The 21,918-nt window shown below is 37.4% G+C and overlaps 1 protein-coding gene across 3 annotated transcripts in view; it reads right to left on the reverse strand.

The window, feature by feature from the left end:
• Positions 1-1,019: 1,019 nt before the first annotated feature.
• Positions 1,020-21,918, reverse strand: part of LOC149256072 (O-fucosyltransferase 35-like) — a 71,058-nt gene continuing 50,159 nt past the window's right edge. The window contains exons 2-10 of one of the 3 annotated variants that reach the window (XR_016267269.1): positions 6,519-6,674; positions 3,548-3,620; positions 3,356-3,426; positions 3,078-3,166; positions 2,851-2,983; positions 2,528-2,760; positions 1,871-2,347; positions 1,393-1,776; positions 1,020-1,293 (exon numbers count right to left, since the gene is read on the reverse strand). Coding sequence is in view for 2 of the 3 variants with exons in the window: in XM_089460662.1 (XP_089316788.1) it covers positions 1,560-1,776; positions 1,871-2,347; positions 2,528-2,760; positions 2,851-2,983; positions 3,078-3,166; positions 3,356-3,426; positions 3,548-3,620; positions 6,519-6,674 (1,449 nt within the window). In the remaining variant the exon portion in view is untranslated. Of the gene's footprint in view, positions 1,777-1,870; positions 2,348-2,527; positions 2,761-2,850; positions 2,984-3,077; positions 3,167-3,355; positions 3,427-3,547; positions 3,621-6,518; positions 6,675-21,918 lie in introns of all 3 variants that reach the window. The other 2 variants (XM_089460662.1, XM_089460663.1) reach the window with 2 other exon arrangements.

Below are 21,918 nucleotides of genomic sequence, written 5' to 3' on the forward strand. Positions count from 1 at the left end.
AATTGTCAGCTGCAAATAATCACCTTCATCTTGGGAAGTACCATATCTATTTCTCATCAAATAAAACATATCCATAAAATTCAAGGACCGGTAAGCCCATGTATCAGGTTGGATTGAAACTAGCCTTAAAATGTCCAGTACTTCGTTAGCAAAGTTTATTAACTTGTTTTTCAAAGTTAAATATGGCACATGTGACAGTATTAAATGGTATCTGGTAAAATCTTTGCCACTAGACCAAACCTGCTTTGTAAAACTTCTTCCTACAGTTTGGTATATCAGGGCAAGTTTAGTTAAAAAGTGTCATAAGTTTGCATACCAAGAAATCCTGTTAAGAGTAGTAAAGCTAAATTCAACTCAACCCTGCTTTTTAATCCTTCCTTGAAGTAGCTAGTAGACCACTTTCATCTTAACAGGATGAGATCCAAAACCACACTAAATGTTCTCTTAAATACTCTGCTTGAGCAAAGCGGCCACCAAACCATTTCATATTGATGTTTATCGCAGATAAAGTGTTTTAACTTGGAAAATATGTTAAATGGGGATTTTTTAAAATAAGGCAGCAGGTACTTTAAGTCCACACAATTTTATTAAAATTGTCCAAGGGTCATGCTTAACATAAATCTTAAGAAGTTGAGTGCAAACATACATTATGTTAACTTAATTAATAATGCCCGTGTTAAAGCACCCTTACTAACAAATATATGATCATGCAAAACAGCCCCAGGGCAATCAAAACATATATGGTAAGATTCATGCACTCAAATTTCAATCCCCATGTACATGTTTAATTGCAAAACCTGCGTTTGCAAAAGAAGTCTAAGCTTTTCTTGATACAAAACGCGGGCATAATTATGCTTTCTCATTGGAAATCACTTTTGAACACGATAAATAGGTGTTGAGATGGCAGAAGATTCTGTTCTGCAGCAATTTAATTGAGATTCATGACACAATTTTATTTCCTGAGTCCTTAAAGACTATATAAGGACAACAGTGATCAATGTTCCCATCAAATGAGATAATGAACATGAAATGTAAAATTTTACCACTTGTAAGTTGTATTGTAAAATAAAGAATACATTGATGTGATTTGCTCTCATTTTCATCATGAAAAATATGCAAGACCCCAGGGAAAAAGGATGTATCCAACTATATATGAGCATCATGAACGACCACCTCCAGCAATGGCAGTTGCAAGGTATTTGTCTTCACACTGGACTGGTAGTTCAAACCAGGTTGGCTATCATTAAAATCCAATGTCCTGGATCTTTCTCTTCTTCTATTTGATACAACGTACTGTCCAAACAATGCAATTCCACTGACTGAGCAATGTGATTCCATCCTTCAGTGGTGTCAATGAATAAATAAAGTTCACTTTAAGATGAACTCACATACTTTAAAAAAAGATTTCGATCTTTCTCCTCACAGCTTAGTTGCAGAGCATTCTCTCCTGTATGAGACAGGGAATTTTGTCCTAGAAGAACAAACTGTGGATTTTCTCTCTGAAGCTCATGTGACTACAAGAAAAGCAATGATTCTGAGGCTTTCTCCAATACACAGGCTTAGCTTTCGTGCATGTTCAACTTTTGACGCTTCTCACATATACAACCTGGCAGGGGGTTAGCATAGAAGTTTTCCTCCAATTTTGGGAAATCCCCAGATTCTCTTGGATAAGGAGCTCCTTGTCGGTCAGAGTGCAGCCTTTTCACTTTGGATACAAATTTCTTCCATGAAATCTGACCTTGATCCAAGTTATCTATCAGCTTCACTAGATTTTGCCTGTCATACAGCCCAATTAGTAAAGCTCTGTCTGAAGTATAACAAATTTACAAGCATTGTAACGAAATTGATCTTTGAGAATATTAATAGATACCTGTCTGGATTGATGGTTTTCCTGAAACCTTCAAATCGCCTATGCCCTTGCACTGCTTTTGCCATGTTCCCATCATAAGTATAAACAAAAACATCACTTTCTAGGGCTACAATATAATCCAATGCGGCAAGCCTGTTCTGATAGTTTTCAAAAGTCTCTAACTCCTCTTGTGTAGCTAGAGTTGAATGAGTAAATATATTTTCAAATTCATCATACAGAGCTTTCATGCTGCCATTTCCATAAGTTTCCCCTGCTACAATGTAAATGTTTGTTGTGGATGGAAAACCTAAGGCTTTCAAAAGAAGTGCAGTCTCGCGGGGAGTCAGAGGACAACCTCCTTGCCTCCTTTTCTCCTCACCGTCAATATCTTTCTCCTTCCAGTGATTGACATCATATCTCATTTGCTGTAGTTCTTCTGCTTCCTTTGACGTCAAGTTATGTGTACAGCCAGTGAATGACAACATGTCCTTCTCATATCTACACTATTGCCAGAAGCAGGAAGCAAACTAGCAAATCAATACATGGAATATGATATGCACAGACATCCATATTTACACCTACTGCATAACAAAAGGTTAAAAACATGTGTGGTGGACTATATAAGTATTACTGATCCATTTTTTAGTGTACAATGCATCATTAAGTCATGTATCCTACCTTAAATGAAGGGCAATGTAAGGATTTCCATCCGTCCTCATCCTGGCCACCAAAGTATTCCCAAGTTCTTCAATGGATGTTGTATATCTCAAGGCTTGATAATTTGCACGACACCTCAGCTTTTGAATGGAACTAGGAAGACCATTATTGGCAAGTCGAGAATCTGTATGAGTGAAGTATAGGACCTTGTGGTGCTTCAGCAAGGGAAGTACTTCTGTCTTGTAATAAGAGGTCTGCATTGATAGATCTCACAATAAGAAGCCATAATGATTAATTATAGCCACTTTTATTAGTGATAAAAAGCATTTTGCAAATGGCCTGACCTTTGACCAGGATACAGGAGTTTTTTTGAAAGGTTCAACTTTTGCATACAAAGGTGGTAGGGACTCCACTATGTTGATGTCATCTTTCAAAGTGTCAATAAAGTGGTGCCAATCAAAAAGATCCTTGAAGCCACTGCAGAAAATATGGACTTATGAACCCAGAAAATTTCAAAAAAAATCAAGGACTTCCATATGTCTGAATGACAAAAATTTTAGGATCAATATACCTTGGATCGCTCCAAAAAGAAGAGTGATCCAAAGAAGGAAGGACAAGAGTTGCATTTACGATTCGTGCAACAGCAACCATGTCACATATCTGCATAGTAGAATGCAAAAACATAAATGGAACTCTTGGTTCTCAAGAACTCATTTGAAACGAAATTGAAATTAGGACCTAGTTCATAACTTCATATCTTATAGTCGTTGTAAAGTTCACAGACAAATCCTTGTAGAAATTTGTAAACGAGTGGCCAGCCCAAGCATTAATAGCCATGATAAAACATACCCCAGTTCGCATTTGATTCAAGCCACCATTCGCATTGACCAGAAGGTATCCAATTGTGCCCAACCCAGGCCCTGCAAATAAGAAACAAAAAAATAATTGTATGAATCAGCATTATAATGGAAACATAATATATTGGTTTGATAGGGTTTGGTACGAAGCTATGATCTGGAAGCAATGACAACAGAAACTTACTTTTAGAAATTTTGGAGCGATCGATGCACTGCTCAAAGCTGTCACTTTCTGATTTCAACCAGAGAGCTGAATTCTGAAAGGTTGCAAAAAAACTAATAAATATTGAGTTTGAAATTGCATGGAAAAGCTAGCCTCACAGATAGTTGACATTGGCAAATCATCTGCCCTTCACCGACCACAGCACATGACCAAGGGTTGCTACCCAGACAGTATAAATTTCTTGAATGTTCATGTTAACCACTTTCCAACTTGTTTGAATTAGTACCTTTGCTGATATTAAACGTGACTGAACCCATTTTAACTGCAAAGAAACTAACTTTTCTTAATGTTGTTCCACAGCCCCTTTTCCATCTTTTGTGTTGCATTTTAAGCACAAACACAGGATCTAAGTGTAAAAAGATACTAAACTAACTACTACAAAACAAGAGATAAGAGAGAATAAACTGCTGAGAAAATTGACTAGTAACCAAGGAGATAATTTGAATATTCATGAAACTCTGATCTTATATTATTGTTCAACATGAATATAATAACTAGCCTCTCTAGGAGAGAAAAGAAATTTGAACTAAGTTGGCGTTCCCTTGTGCATGCAATCAGTGAACTTGTCAGCATTCCTCAAATAGCTAGTAAGTTAAAAGTGGAGTGAAAGACCATAAATTAAAACAATATTTAATGATAGGGCTAACTGAAAGTAAGTGGAGTTAATCCCACAGGGGGTAGCTCAATTGACAATCTCCATGTTATGAAGTATTATGTAAACCATGGGATTCAAGGTTTAAATCCCATGTGGGTCAAGCCAACCAAAAAAAGAAAGTAAGTGGAGTTAAAAATTAGTTAGACCTGATGCAATACTCCACGGGAGCACGTCCCCTAGGGTGGGGGGTGCGTTCCCCACGTTTCCCACGCTCCTGGGATAGGGGGACACCTAGGGAAACGTTTCCCCACATCCCCCTTTTCTGGAAACTCTAGGAAATATAGGGGGGAATTTCCCCAATGTGGGGGACGCATTTCCCCAAAAGGGGTTCTTGTGGGCATCCCCCCTCAAAAAGGGTTGGGTGCACCCTTTAATTTTGCTTGAAAACAATAACTTATGAGTGGGGAAACCTAATATAGGGCCCTACTAATGCTATGTAGTTAATGATAATGTTAAATTCTTAAAGTAAAAAGAACATCCTTTTACTTAAATTTTTAAAATTACCATTAATTGACTTGAGATGTTTGAGAGTGGTTCTTACCTCATTGGATTTCATATGGAGAAAGTAGAATTTTAGATCCCACTCAAAAGACAAAGGACTTAACAGTTTTGAGGATTTTAGGACTGGGGTTATTGCAACGTTACCATTGGATTCTATCATGTATGAGGGTACAGAACTAGCATTTAATCAAGTGCTCCAAGCCCTTTATGTACCTCGATGTTGGTGGCATTCATTATTGAACTCCTCTGTCATGACCCTAGTACAATGGTGCCCATCCCTTACACAAAATCTTGACTTTACATGTTAAGCTTTTTCTATCTTATTTTAATCCTTAGAGGGTGATATTGGAGATAAGGATCCCAATATACACAATGAATTTGATAATATGTAGGTATTTGTTGTAGCATGAATTTTTTTGGACTATTGAGGCCATCTAGAACCTCTTTGTTGATGTATTTTTGGTTCAAATATGGATTACACTTGTTGCAATTTTGATTATATGCATCCTTGCTCTATATATATATATATGAATGAGAAACTTTGCATTTTTGTGTATAATGGTATGGATTCATATGGATGCACATGAATATTTACATTTTTTTTTTCAAAATTTGATTAGTTATGTATCTTTTTGGTCAACCAATATTTTGGTCTGATTTCTTTTTCAATTCCCAGTTTTGGGGTCGACCGCTTTGATCACTACTCCAGTTTTGATAACATTGGTTCATTGTCCATTGTTCATTTTTAGTTTCAACTTTCGAGTCTTGACTTTAAGTACTAATGACCTTAGACCAAGTCTTTGACTCGTCACTTTTTGCTATTTTTGAGTTTAAGTAATTTCAATTTACTATTCTATTCTTCAGACTTCAGTATCGACTATTTTGCTTAGTATTAATCAACTTATAGAATAATGAATGGTGAATTCAAATCAACGTATACAACATTTTATTATTTATATTTCATTTAATCATTTATAATGTATAAATCAATGTATTTCATTGTTGAAGTTGAATTTGAATCATGTTTATATATAAATCAATGTATTTCATTGTTGAAGTTGAATTTGAATCATATATATATATATATATACTCCAACGTCCCCTCTGAATTTCCCTAAAATTTGGGGGTGTTCCGACATATCCCCCCTATGCATATCCCCATTTCCGCGTCCTCTCGTCCCAAAAACTTGGTGGAGAATTGAATTAATGTAATAACCCTCACATGCAATAACTACCCATGCAAACTCCAAAAATAAGACTGAAAGTCAACAAATAAGGTAGGTAGGTGAGTGGATAAGGTGGTTAAGTATGTTATTGCCAGAAATAAGAGGAAATTCATATTGGAACTTAGGGATAAGGCAATGCACAATAATGGAGAGGAAATAGCCATTTCATAGCCTAGATAGTGTCTAATCACCACATGTCATCCTATAAGTGTCATTCCCTGATAGAAAATAGACTTTACTAAAATAGAAAATGTTAAAAATAGGTGATGATCACAAATGGTAGGGAATGTCTAGTAGTGAATGAAAAGTGGTCATATGTGCCCCTAATGATATATGGAAGAGGGTCAAATGATGGCCTAAGTGAGGTCTTAATGAACCCTTGAGTGCAATGTACCCCAACATGTTGAACACTTCCAATGCATCTACAAATGGATAGGATTGTCATTGTAGGAAGCTAATTTTTACCTTAACTTAAAATTATCATTACATCTGAACTATGCTAGGCTAAAGTAGCGGCAGGAAACAACCGTAGATTTTGAGTTTTGGATACCTGAATTTTCTCCATTTTGTGTGTTTGAATTGCAATTGCATCCGGTGAGTCAATCCATATAGTGTTTCTGGTATCACTTTCTTCTGTAAGGTGTTTGGCCCTCTCCTCTTCGGAATTTGGTAATGTCCGTAAGTCTAGTAAAGTACGAGAAAGATCCTGACAACAAACAAGGTAGATCATATGATAAGAAGACACCAGATTCTGAATCTCTGAAAATAATGTGAAACAGTAGAGACCACAATCAACCTCTTCTATTAAAGCAGATAAGATTGTAACTCAACAATAGCATGCAAACAAACTGCAATAACAAAAAGTTAGTCACATCAGTGCCAGAAAATTCATCATCAAAATGCTACATGCACAGTAGTTACAACTTATTACCACGGACAATAAGGGGAGCATGTCACTGCCATGGAACATCAGGCATAAGGGGTAACCTTGGTCTTGACTGGTTAGAATTAAATAATTACTACAAACTACTGAGGCTGACAATGTTCAATGATGGATCCTCTCAATTTGTTCTAAGAATTGTATGGAAAGATTAGCTATGAATAGAAGCTTTGCTTTTGATCTGGAAAAACAGGAATGATATCAATTAAAACAGAGTTCCTGCTCTTAAACTATCATGCTAGGCTGATAGAGTGGTTGTGTGTCAATCTATCTTTGCAGATCACAGTGCAATTTCAGAAAACTAAGCTTGATGTTGGTGGCCACAAGATCCTTGATTACTATTGTGGGGTCCCTGCACCATGAACTGGGAGCCTCCTACCTCCCTCAATCCACTTACAGCGATTGCAATTTGCACTGGACAAGTAGCTAGCTCAGACATAGGATTTGTGGAGCACTGGGAGAACTGCCACAGTCAGCCTCAAAGCCCAAAAGAGGCAACTAAGTGAAAATGTTCCTATGTTGGCCCTCGTGATTTTGGAAGCTGAGAAGCAACTGCTGCAGGGGAACGACAGATAGACACTGGATTCCCACATCCCAAAGCACTAATGGATGGTTAGGGAGTGCCATGCAAGAATGATGACAATGATTCCTTGGCTTCTGGCATGGTACCTGCAGCAGCATAATATTCCAGTCTTATGTTATCTGTGCATGATAATTTGAGTTCTGCACTTTCCTTTTTTCATGTGTCCGTTCACCCCACCCTCCTGCCCATTAGCAAAAGTGAAATATTTCTCATGGACAGCAATCTCAACAATAATTAGCATGAAAAGCAAAATATGTCACAAATGGGATTAGATCCCAGGTGGGGAGGACAACCTTTCTCCTCCCTAACAACCTGAGCTAGACCCAATTGACATTTTTGGGTTCTGCACTTGCCATTGTAGCCTTTTTAATTTTTGTATTCCTTGACTTATTTGTTCACGCCATCTGGGGATTTGATAAAATTTTGACAAATATGTTACCTAATACTGTTAGGCCATAGATTTTGGGGCACATTAGAATTTAGGCCCTCATAACGAGTGCTTGGTTGACTGATCTTGTAACCTCTTTTCCCTGCAAAGGATGTACAGGTGGATATATTGTTTTATTTACCGTTACAGGAAACTTTTTTACAAAAGAAAAAGAAGATTGGCTATGAGCATTGGTGTATTTTTGTTCGCCTCCTTTTACAAGCCCAGAGTCAAGCTCTCCCTATCCGACACACTACACCTCAGGTTCATTCAAGCAGCCAGCCTTCAATCCAAAGATTCTTCCCTGCTGCCTTATATGGTTGGAGAACTAAGATTTTTTGCTCTGTGTTCCCCCCAGAATCATGCAGCTAGGCCATCAGCCCTGGCCACTCCCCAGAGGATATCATGCACCAACACATTGGCCCTTTCACAGTGATTGACAACTCTAATGAGGAGGCAGTATCATGACCCCCTTGTTGGTGGTTGGCAGCCAGCTCTAGTGCCAACAAGCATTGACATCCTCTCTTATATTTGACACCAAGAGTCATCAATTTCTGACATATTGCTTGCACTTCAACCTTATCTATATATTCTCTTAGCTAGATATTCAGCTTTTAGTTAGACACTGTTTATCTTCCCTGATTTTCGTATTATCTAGGAGATGTTTTTGCACTCCCATTTTTTACCTACACTAGGTGTATTCTGTTAGTCTTGTTGACCACTGAAATTGCATCTGAAAATTTTGAAGACTCCATGCCCGAAGATATGTCAAAGGCTTTCATCTACCATCAAAATTCCTATATCATCAGAGTCTTTAAACCCTTATTTCTTCCTCTCATCTTCTTCTATGTTGTACTCAAATTGCACAAGCCCTACAGGGATATGTAAAGTGATGCTAGTGTGATGAATTGAGTCATGTAACAGGCCTAGATAACTTGGGGCATTTCATCAAGTGAGTTTACTCTGGGAGGTTTTTTTTACTTTTTTTCCTCCAAGCATAACCCCAAAGCCGGAGGTTTTTTTTACTTGGTTAATTATTAGGTACTTTCAGGGACTTAATAATTAATTGAGTTTTTTCCTCCAAGCATAACCCCAAAGCCGGAGTGTGTGGCTTGATGGTGAAGCCTTGGGTGAGTTCTAGTGTCTAGAGTCATTGTATATAACCAAACTAGATCACTCGAAAAAATTTGTGGAATTTGAATAGGTCTAGGGGTCCGTTTTTTAAATTTTTAAATTTCTCACAAGGTGGAAATTTGAATAAATTTTGGATGTAAAATATAATAAGTGATGTCTACAGAAGTTGTATGGGGTATGTGTGCTCATAATTACACCTTTCCCCCTCAATTTCTACTATGACACATTTTGAGGGATAAAAAATAAGTTCTAGACCCTCAAAACCCACTTTTCCCAAGTTTAATGGAAAATGTGGCAATAAATTAGCTCAAAAATTAAATAAATGGAGAAAAATAAATAACTCCACGTGACAAAATGACATGGAAATGACTTGGAAATTATTTCAAGTCAAGAGTCAAGTCAAAACACAAGTGGAAGATGATTTGGCACATGACATCAATAAAGCATTGAGCACATGGAGAAATTGAATTCCCAGCTACAATCAAGGAATTTGATGGGGTGACTTGGCATTTCGATTTTCAAGGAGGATCCTTTTGTGGAGGTCAATGAATTTGAATGGAGAGATTAGTGGAGTCTTGTCTCCACTCTAACTCCACTTCTCACTACACATGACATCTACACTTGATACAGGGATCTACGCATTCCCCAAGGAGGCCCACACATTTCTTATTGGAGGCTCAATGCATGGCATGAGGAGATGTGGCAATCATTTGACTTGATGGTTGAGATCATGTGAGAGATATCTCTCTCTTGTTCTACACGTGGCATTTCTTGGCTTCACACATGGAGAATTCGAATTTCTTGGAGGAGATATGTTGGGCCAGCTAGAGGAATTCGATTTGATTGAAGTGCACATGTGTCATAGCTACTCTCCACTTGGAATTTGACTTGCTCTTCTTGGGATCTTCTCCAACTCCACTTGTCACATGGTTTCTCATTGGGATTCCTCCCAAATTTGTATAAAGAGACCCATTGGGTGTTGGAAAATGTAATTGTACTTGAAGAAAAAATGTAATATATTTGTCAATAGAAAAGCAAAAGAATTTTTATTATTATTTTAATTGACTTGACTTATTAAAACATGGCTTTAATGCTTGGGTCAAATGTATAGGTCAAGCCTCCATTGTAGGCTTTAGGTTATTCTCAAAATTAATTTGTAAAGACTCCTCCATCCATCAAAAGTCTCCTTGTTGTTGAAAGAATCCTCATCAAGTCGGCTACCTTCAAAAGATTACATGTCGGCTCAATTCAAAGTCACTGCTATTCAAAGTCTCATGTCAGCTCATTTATGATGATTGAACCACTATAAATACCAACTGAAGTACTTTGCATAAATCATTGTATAAAACTCGCATTTTCTGAGATGTTTTTTTTGGTGAACACAAAGTTTTGGATAAGGGTTTTAGAGACACATGTTTTAGTGTCACCACAGAAAAAAGGCTCGGATCTTTTCTGAAGTATGATCAGAGATCACAGATGTGCTCTTAATGCAAATCTAATACCACTACAATGATAAGGGTTTGGTTTCACCACCATGAGAAAGTTTTTCACTGTCAATACAGTGAGAAGGTCTTGATGCATAACAGTGATGTTATTACACTAGTGTTATCTCAATGAACAAGTCTTGGTATAAGAACGGATGAAGGAGTTTTGAATGGTTGCAGAGATGATCTCTTCAAAGATACAAGCATGAAGGAGGATGACTACTACAGGAACCAAGAATGATAGAGTTGAAGAATGACATAGCAAGGTTGACTTGATGGATGGAGGTAGTTTCGAGTCTATGTTGTAAGGGTCTTGGTCATCTCATCTTGAATCTACTAAAGGAAGAATTTGTGACTGGGTTTTTCCCTCGAGGGGGCTTTTTCCCTGGCAGCGCGCCTACATCTTGTGTTGTCATTTATTTGTTGCTTGGCATTAATCTTGATGATAAGAATAGATAATTAAAATATCTAACACTAATAATGAAAACATCACAAGTTAATGTCATAATAAGGGAAATCGTTTAACTGCCACCTCTATGGATTTTCCAACATGGTATCAGAGCTATGGTCAAACTCAAAGGCAGTTTGAAGAACACTTATACAATCTTTGAGGAAGGTTTTGCATTGAAGATCAAGCCAACTCAATGTTACTTGGGAGCGGGAGCGGGAGCGGGAGCGGGAGCGGGAGCGAAAACGGGAGCAGGAGTGACCATGTTCAGAAGCTCCCGATTTGGGAGCGAATCCGGGAGTGATTTTTTAAAAATATATATAATTTTTATATTTTTTAATTTTTGATACATATATGTCAACAAAAACATGTAGAATGATGAATTAGATATAAAAAACATAGATTGATCATTGAACCATATCACATCAATCATCTAGATTCTAGAAATTATAATCTTCATCAACCATGTCCACAAGTTAGTAAAATACATTGTACAACTGCAACATAATGAGTCTCGTGAATCATAATTCATCAAATTCAATCTTAAAGTTTCAACTTCAAGCTTTCAAAATTGAAAATTCAATATATAACATTTATCATCATTGATCACCAAAGTTGTACTTGTAAGCTAAGTTTAACGGTTAACCATTACAAGAAGTAATATCTTAGATATTTCTAAGTCCTAACTTCTAAGTGTTAACATGAAATGAAATGTTATAAAATGATACATGAGTAATGAAATGAAATGAAACAACTTTAGTCTTTCACGAAGCATCATATTCATAATTCACAATCATTACCAATGAGCTATAATTGCCAACTTCAAACTTCAAATTTTCATTGTCACAGTCATATATTGTTTACAAAAAATATCATTATGATATGAAAGAGTCAAGAGTCAAGAGTCAAGGACTCAAAACTCAACAGTTATGAAAACTAAAGTCTAATAGAAACTAGAAAAGACAAGTAAACTGTAAATCTACATGTGGCCCTTGCCACGAGAGTCTCCAGGAGTATAAGCAGGTCGTGGTGGTCTTCTAGGAGTCTCCCGCATAGACCGACGACCAGAACTAGAAGGCACATGCCCTCCACGTGAGGGTGTAGATGGAGGTGGTGACAGCAAAGGAACAAAACTCGGACCTCGAGCACTGCTACTGGATGGTGGAGGTGGAGGTGGCATGGCTGCTGCAGCTACAGCTGCTTCATCTTCATCCCTTATAAGTTCCTCTTCCAGTTCTTCAAGATGCACTATACCATCCTCCAAATTCTCATCCTCTGGGTGATTGTCCCAAATTCTATATGTGGGATCCTCATAAGCCCGATCACAGTAATGACTCAACAACCTCAAGTTGTAGTGCACATAAACCAAGCTTTCTGCTCGGTTTTCATTGAGTCTGTTTCTTTTCACATTGTGTATGAATCTGTAGGTGCTCCAACACCTCTCTGCAGAAGAAGTATTCACAACCTGTGATAGAACTTTTTTTGCCAATTTTGGCAAAAGTCCATGGCCGCCATATGCTTCCCACCATGTGAGAGCATCGAATCTGTCTCTGTCTTCCATTGCATGGAAGGTACCTTACAAACCAGTGCCACTGAAGTATTTGCCTATTTCAAGGCGCACAGCTGCACATTCCTCCTTGTCAGGTATCAACTTTTCCAATGCTTGCAAATATCCACTAGTTACCTCTGCATCTAAATGGGGTTTGGTCCTAATCCCACCCCCTGGTGCAGGTTGGCCCAACCAAAATGTAGAGTAGTATTTTGGCGTAAGGATATACGCCAAGCAATGTAGTAGAAGATTAAGTTTATTCCACCGTACACACACAAAATCGTGAATCATTTTGTACAAGTCGGGATCTCTGTTATGAACAATATCTTTTATTTGCCCCAACATGGTATCCATCTGCTCATACACCTCACCAATCACTGGTTTGTCTGTATCTGCAAACCGAATCATGTGATAAATGGGCCTGATGAAATCCAACACTTGCCTCACACTTGTCCAAAACTGACCATCAAGAGCGACCTCCTCCACCAGTTCAAAACCTTGCCTGTCAGCTGCATTTGTAGCCCTTTCCTTTAATACCTGCCAATGTAGACTTGATACCATGCTAGCCAATGACTCTCTTACCTTCAAAAGGCGCCTGAAGGTGAGGTAATAGCTATCAAATCTGGTCTTCGCAATCTTCAACATCTCCAATCTCGAGTGATTGCGGAAAAGGCCATGTGTATTGTTATGATTTGTAATAAATTTTATCATTTGTTTGCCTTTCTTGTACAAATCACCAATCCATTGGTATTGTGCATTTTTGTTCTTGACAACATCATGCATCAGAAGGTTCAATGTGTGAACCAAACATCCAGACCAAAATATGTTGGGGTATTTATCCTCAATAATTGCTCTCGCTGCCTTACAATTAGGAGCATTATCAGTGATGACTTGGATGACATTGTATGGCCCAATACGGTCAATTGTTTCAAGTAATGCTTCTACAATGTTGATGCCGTCCTGAACTTGTCTGAGTAATCATGTGCAGTTAGAAAGATGGCACCACTAACAAACACAGCAAGAACACTTATCAATGGCTTGCCTTTTACATTTGTCCATCCATCAGATACAATGGACACCCCATGGTCAGTCCAAGAACTTGTCATTCTATTCAAAGAATGTGATATTTTTGCTTTTTCATGACCAAGTCCAACGATTCTTGCCTTGTCATACCCAGGGCTCTTGTATCCTTTAGGGGCATCATTTATGGCAGAAACCATTTCGTGCCAAGAAGGTGAGCGAAGAACATTGAATGGTATCCCACATGCATAGAGAAACCTGTAAACCTTTGAATCCACATCATTCCTACACCCCTCATCAAGGAAATCTGATATGGTTCTACGCCTTAAACCTGATGACCCTGTGCCTCCATATCCACTGCCTTAAGAGGATGCTGAAGGAGTTCTTTGTGCTTGTGATTGTGAACTTGGTTCAAAGAAACCCCTTGATTTTTTTTATTTGTATTGGGCTTCCTCCTCTTCCCTTATGTATTTGGCTCTATCCGCTGCTGACACCGCTGGACAAGTTTTGATTCCTATTTGTTTGTCTCCATCCCATGGCCTTTTCCTGCAGAGGTGTTTTCTAGCACGGGCGTATGAACCTGTGTAATCATTGTTGCAATGGGGCAATGAAATTTAGTGGTTCCACCCCCTTTCCCTGCTTCAGACCTGTTAACATATTTCCACAATGGGGTTTGGTCTTATTTAATTTTTTGAGAGTCATGTTCACCCTCCTCCAGCTCCTCCTCACCGGGTTTTCATCAAATCCACTTTCTCCAGCTTCTTCATCCCCCTCTTCATTTTGGCCCCTCCGTTTCCTACTCTCCAGCACCATAATAACCATAAAAGGTACCAAGAAGAGGAAAATCCCAAGAAATATAGCCAGATCCATGATGTTTGATATTTGTAGGCCTTTTAATCTACAAATTAATTTAATTTATTTAGATTAATTAATTTAATAATTTTAATCTATTAATTTAATTTAGATTCATAATTTTTTTACTAAATATAGTTAATAAACTAAATTAAACTACCTAACTAAATTAAACTAACTAAACTAACTAAATTACTAAGTTACTTACCTCTCTGCAGGCTTGCTCCTCGCTCCTCGGCACTTGCTCCTCGCTTCTCCTCGCTCCTTTGCTCTTGCTCTCCTTGCTCTGGCTCTCATTCAAGTGATAATGAAATGTTTGTTTGCCCCATTGGGCTTTTAAAACAATTTTTTTTTTAAATTGGAAAAAAATTTCGCGTCCGCGGCTTTTTTTCCGCCCGGATCGCTCCCGGCGTCGGGCGATTCGCTCCCGGAGCGAATTTTTAACGCTCGGGAGCGATCGGGAGCGTTCGCTCCCCGATCGCTCCCGAGCGTTAAAATTCGCTCTGGGAGCGACGCTCCCAATGTCGCTCCCTAAATTGGCAGGGAGCGCAAATTTTTTTATCGGGAGCGCGCTCCCAACCCGCTCCCGCCCGGAGCGCGGATTGGGAGCGGGAGCGGGGGGGGGAGCACTCCCCTGCAACACTGAGCCAACTTAAGGAGGGTATACCTCACTCCACAGTAAATCTCGGGTCAGAAAAGATTTCGGTGATCCAAGGAACAGAGCCTCGATGATATAACAAGTTCGATTGGGTTCGTAACATTTTTGGAAGTGGCATAGTATTAACATTTTCGGAAAAGGCACAATCTTAACACTTCTTGAAGGCACGGGATAAGCTCGGATGCTTCCATAGTAACTATAATTTTGATATGTCACATGACTCAGTGCTACTTCAGTCTCATAGTGTGGGTGCCATCTTAGTTCGATGCCACTACAGCTACCTCAGTTCGGAGTTGTCACATTGACTTCAATATCACAATGATATTTTAGTGCTCCCATAGAGAGAGATTTTATGTACATACTGTTGTCGCACAGAGTGTCTAGGAACCGCGACAACGCTCAAAGTAAGGGTTGTCACTCTTAATCCTTACTCACTCCGTTTAGACTCTCTCCTAGACAAGTCAAGGGTGGGTAGTCCCTAAGGTAAATGGATGAGGATAGCCCATGAAACATAGACTCTAGGAGATTTTAATGATGGACAATTTGATGAATCTAAAGCGAGTCTCGGTCAATTAAGATAGATGTATCATGCAACAGATTATAGAAGAATGATTTTCGTTAGGAATTCAGATCTAGAACAATTAACTTTCTCCAATAGTCAATATAATTTAAAACATTTATTACACCTTGACCATAGAAAAATTACTTACCATGAAAAGAAACCAAGGGACTTTACATGAACAATTTAATTATTCCTTAAACGAATTGCTTAAATGTGAAAAATAAAAAAGTAAAACAAATCAAAGGGTTAATCAATCGAATTTTTAATGGGCCGCAGGCCACATTAAATTTTTTTAATGTTTAAGCAAAAAAAAAAAATAGTTTTTTAAAATGTTTTTTAAATTATTTTAATGTTTTTGATTTTTTATTTTTTAGATTTTTTTTTAATGAAAATCATAATTAAATTAAATTAAAAAACAAAAAATCAAAAAAAAAAAAAAAAATCAAAATCAAATCAAAAAGTTAAAAAATAAAAGTCAAAACAACAAATCGAAAATAAAACAAAATGAAAAAATAAAATCGAATTTAAAAAAAAATAAAAGGGGCCTAACCTAAGTCGAAAATCAAATGAAACTTAAAAAAAAATGTACACCTTAACCATTTACTAACCTAAAACTAAACCAAACGCATATAATGAAAATAAAAGTCAAATGCTCTGAGTTTGATGTTGTGCAGGACGGCGGCGAGATGGAAGACCGAGGGTACGCAGCTCGACGAGAATGGAAGAGGGAGTTGCAAATGATAGCAGCGTGGGCAAAAAGGTTGTAAGAGTTGCAGGTCGACGAGTTGAGAGGGACGGAATGCAAGGTTTAGATAGCCACGAAATGCGTCGAGGGAGATCTGAAGACCGCGAACAAGCTAGAATGGAGTTGTAACGTCGGGTTTGAGGATGCACAACAGCGAGATTAAGGGTTGCGGACAAGAAATGTGAATCTTCTTCAGGGTTTAGACAGTGCTTGGAGGAGGGTACGCAGAGGTAGAGGAAACTGCAGAGAAGGTTAACGTGGTAGTGTGAAGGTTGGACAGTGGATTTGCAGGTTGAAGCTTCAATGGCAGCGAAAGGGCTGGATTGAATAAGACTGAGAGCTGAAAATCACAAGAGTCTGCAAAATCAAGCAGTAAAGAGGAGGGTTAGGGCAAATGAATGAGAGATCTGAAATTTCTAGAAAACCCCAGGATGTAGACAACATGAACAAACTCGAAAATTTATGTTAGAAAAGAAAAAGAAAAAAAAAAATCAGGCAGCGTACAGGTGGCCCAGAAACCCCTTAAAAAAATTCCAAAAGTTTTAATCAAAATGTCGAATCCAATTGCTTCAGATTTATCAATGAAAACCCTTAAAAAAATTCTCCAGATTTAAAAAAAAAATAAAATCTTTGGACTGCAAAACTAATGCCCCTGCAAAAATGGTTTTTGAGACCATATTTTACCCTCCAGGGCCTAGATCTAGCTTCAGACCAAATTTCACCTTCAGATCTGCAACCTGTACCTAAAAACAAAAATACCCAGAACCCGGATATACAAAAAATAAATACAGCCCCAAAAACCCAAGTCAGGAAAACCAAAAGTTTACAGATCTATGCATAGGAATAGCATATCTACTAGATCTGGCGAGTGTGAGTCCAACTCCACTCCCAGATCTAATGATCTAATGCTCTTAAAAGCCAGATTTATCAATTTAGCACAAAAAAAAAAAGTTTAAAAGAAGGCGCCGAGCTCAAAACCCTTCATGCATCACCCATAAAAAATATCTTATAATAAGCCCGGGATCATATTAAGTTGGGCTCTCCAGAAAACATGGATCGAGAGTTGGCTGATCCAACTGAAAACTTCCCCAAACGCCCAATGATCTAATAATTAAGAATTTCCTGCAAAACTCAATTCAACCATCAACATAGAGCGAGAAAACGATAATAAAATTCAGATAAATAGAGATACCCGCTATTATATTCAAAACTTAAATTATCATTCAAACCCCAGCGACTGAGCAAGCTATTATCAATGGCTAAAAATAAATCTATGCATGAAAATGACACATCTTATAGTATTTCCACGAAGAATAACACCAGCAGAAATTAACCCCAAAGTCTTTCTTTATTGCTCATAAAGAGATTACAAGAGAGCTTTTTGCTTAGCACACGATCAAAAGATCGGATGAACTGACTGACAAATGACCTCCTATTTAAAGATATATCCTCCAACGGCTAGTTCGAGTGATCCTCGTCAAAGCAATCCCGGTCGTTGATGAGGATCAAAATTTCTTTTAATCTCATCCGTCGAAATTGTAAATTCTTGAGGAAATTCAAATTTTTCAATCTAATGCATTTTAATTAATTCAAAAATTAATTTTTTGAATTAATTTCCTCAAAATTTTGACTTTGACTTAACCCCAGGAACCAAAGGCTTAAAATTTAGCAAAATAATCAATTTACCTTAGTCCCGGGACCTCTTAAAATTTAATATTTGAAGGACCAACGAATTTTGCCTTTGGACAATTTAAATTTACCTAGGACCTAGAATTAATTAAATTTCTGACTTAGGATTTTAATTAATTTTTTACCAGAAAATTTCATTAATTAACCTATGAGGGGATAAATTATTTTTCCAACCCTCAAGACACTTTACATCATGATTTTCACATTTTTTACATCTCAAGGGGGAAAACCCATTTGCAAAAGACCCTCACAGACTACCCATTTTGCGACACAAATATAATCTAGCTGATCAAGCAATTTGTAATAAAATAACCTAACCTAATAGTTAGGATTATTCCCAAATCACTTTTACATAGACTCGATCTAGAACATTAGGACTCCCCTAAGATCTCAGTGACAAAATTCATTCCGGCTTTGGGGTAAGGCTGAAGGAAAACTTTGTCGACCATTCGAGAATGGATCGGTGAGACAAAAAACCTCCTAGAATGTAGATCGTCACTAGTAAAGTAGTTTTCCCTAGGTAATTACATGCACGACATGGATCTGCTGAGATTATTTACATTAAACACATGCAAATTGGGTTTACATTAGAACATGACAATCAGGTTGATGATGAAAGTTGGATGACATGGACACATCGATTAGGCGCTATCCCTTTTGTGGAAAAAGGGGGTGTACTGCTATGGGTCAATGACACGTAGTGGTCAACACCTACACAATGAAACAGTTCAGATCCTTCCAGAGATTGGATTCTTAGTATTTCGTGATGGCATAGTTTAATGAAAATATCACCTCGTTATATATTACAGAGATGATTTTAACTCTGATGGAGTTCGGATATCACTGTAAACAGATTAGTTGCCTTCACAGTAAGAAAGTTTAGGTGCCACCACAGAAAACGAAGTCTCGATGTTATAACTATGATGAGGTCCCAGTACTATCACAGTGGTAGGATCTCAATCTTGGTGGCATTGTAGTGATAAAGTATTCAATGCAAACTCAATAACAAAATTCAGTGACATGGATCTTGGTATACAAACACTGCAAATGGAGGATTTGATCTAAAGTTTGTCCTATGAAAGGATAAAATTCAAATGTGCGAGTTCAAGTACAAGGTGCCAAATCTAGGAATTCAAGTAAGTATTGTCAAGATGCACATACTAGTCTAATAAGTCATCAAATCAAAGGTATGTAATCACAAGGTACATATAGCATAATGTTTTAACTTTTCAATGATCCTTGTTTATGACTAGTCTAGAATAAAGATTGCAACATGCATTCTTATCTTCTAGGGATTACAAGTAATCTAGGATGTCAAGTAGAAGTCCTTGATTGAAATAAGGAATAGCTTTTGTAGGATACCATCCTCCATGGTTATGTAGGAGATCTAACTTAAGAAATTAAATTATGTCTTTGGTATCACATGTTCTGCTTGAAAGTATGCATTACAGGCATAGAAGATCATGGATTACACTTCCTACAAGGTTTGTAAAGAAACATCTCTAGGTATGTCTTAGACTATAAAATTCTCTTTATCTTATTTTGAAATTTTGCGTTACATGACTAGCATCGTTATGTCTAGCCTTGAATCATAATGATTCTTGTTTTGGGTGATTCATCACTTGATAAATCTACCCTTCCTCATATTCTTAATTGATTTTATAGATCCCTAGACAAGTTCTATAGAAAACCCTAACCTAAGGGTATGCTAATGTCAATGTTTGAAACCCTAAAACTGCTTAAAGTTATTGGGAAATGTTATTTTAAGTTTTTGTTGATGATGTCATGTTTGGGATTTCGGTGTGATCATGAAAACCTCACTTGTTAGGGTTGAATGATGTTTGTCTGAGATCCCAAACCTTTGAAAATTTTGGAATAGTAGGGTTTGCTTTGTTATGTTATGAAACCCTAGATATTTAGGGTTTGGTTGGGTCTATAAGAAAAAACATTGTTAATTATTTAGAGTCCTAGGAATGAAACCCTAGGTATGTGTTCATTTGGTTAAAACCCTAGCCTGTTCTAGGTTGGTATATGTCTAACATATTAAATTGCCTATGATGTGCTTATGATATGATAATGAATTCCTAGATATGTGTTGACTTAAGTGTTAAAGGTCATGAGTCCTAGGCTTTGGAAACAAGCCCTAGTCAAAGTTTGATGATCTAGGATGATGTTATTTGAAAACTCTAAGGTTTAACAGCTAAACTCTAGTAGTAGTTAAATTCTCTGGTATGTATAACCGTCTGGAATTTATGAATCTATATAGTGATTACTGAGAATTTGTAGATGGAAATCTAGGGTTACATAAAACCCTAGTAGATGCTAGTCATGATGTTGATTAAGTTGTTATTGGTTTTGATTGTTCAAGCTCATGTATAAAATCTAGGGTTTACATGAAAATCCTAGTGAGGAGTCTAACATATGAATTTTGAAGGTTGTTAGATTCATTGATTTGATTTGTTTCTAGGGCTTGCTATATGAGAGAACTTGTCATGTCAATGAAAGAATATTGAAAACCCTAGATATAATGAGTTTGATATCTTGATGAGTTGTTGATATGATTTAGGGTTTGTAACTAAATCTGGGCAAGAAGTCGAAAATGTTGAAATATAGTCTCTTGTTGATTATGTTTGTAAAGTCTAATGCTTCCGTTATAGTAAGATTTTGATATGGTTAACTTCATGCTTCTATAGATGTGGTTGTACTTGCTATTAAGTCATGCAGGTACACAATCTTCAAGATGGTGAAGTTGTTTGTTGATGTAATAAGCATGATGTGAATAGTGATGGTAATTATAACTCTGATGAGATGTTTGGAAGCCATGAAAGATTCTCCAATGTTGTAGAACTTCCTAGGTTAAGAGGGAGCTTGAATGAAAGAAATCTCCCTAGGATAAGAGGATGTACAAGAATGATTAGATCCTCTTTGATTAAGAGGGAGTGACAGATATGGTTCTCTACTTCATGTGTCATGCACTAGACCAAGACTAACAGTTGTAAGTTTAGTGAAGGCCATGAGTGAGAGCAAGAAATTGGAGAATGCATTTTGAGGTGTTGTTGAAAGAAGGAAAGCGGGATCTGATTGAGGAATATGTTGCTACATGTGAAGTAGGAAAGGAAAAGTGTATGACTCGATTGATAATCCTACTATGAAATGTTGAGAAGCAACATCAAGTTGTCTGGAAGACCCCGGAGGTTTGTATTTGATTATGTACATGTGAAAGTATATTATTGATTGGGGTTGTGTTTGTACAGGTGAATCTCTCGAAGGTTATGATAGCATGTCGGTTACCGATCAGTTTGATTGAGAGAGATTTGTTGTCTTTCGACATCGAATCAAGGGGTGTTGAGGTTTTCTGAGTGAAGCATTGCCTGGGAGGGCATCTGGTTGGAACTTTGTGTTGATGTCTAGGTCCCAAAGTTGGAGGGATGGCATTGGCCATTGAGCTCTGACACGCACCTGGATCTTGGGTTGATGGTTAACAAGTAAGCCTGATGGTACCTAGAGAGGCTGAAAGCTTGATTCCATCTTAGTCCCACCTGGATAGATTTCCCTGGTCAGGAATCTAGTCTGTGGCATTGTGGTGCTTAAATTGTTGAGAGACAAATGGATAGATTGCCCTAATCAGGAATCTAGTCCATGGCATTGCGGTCCCTAAACTTCTTCATAGATGATGTGGTTTGAGATCTTCCATGTACCTCTTTGATTATATGTAAATATGAATACCTCCCTAGTTAAGAGAGAGTGTTGGAAAATGTAACTAGGTTTGGTCTTCATAATTGTACTTGAAGTCGAAATGTAATATATATGTCAAAAGAAAAGCAAAAGAATTTTTATTATTATTTTAATTGACTTGTTA

The sequence above is a fragment of the Pinus tabuliformis genome, chromosome 7 (assembly GCF_031772625.1).
Source record: "Pinus tabuliformis cultivar Carrire ecotype Pingquan chromosome 7, CPIR1, whole genome shotgun sequence".
NCBI lineage: Eukaryota > Viridiplantae > Streptophyta > Pinopsida > Pinales > Pinaceae > Pinus > Pinus tabuliformis.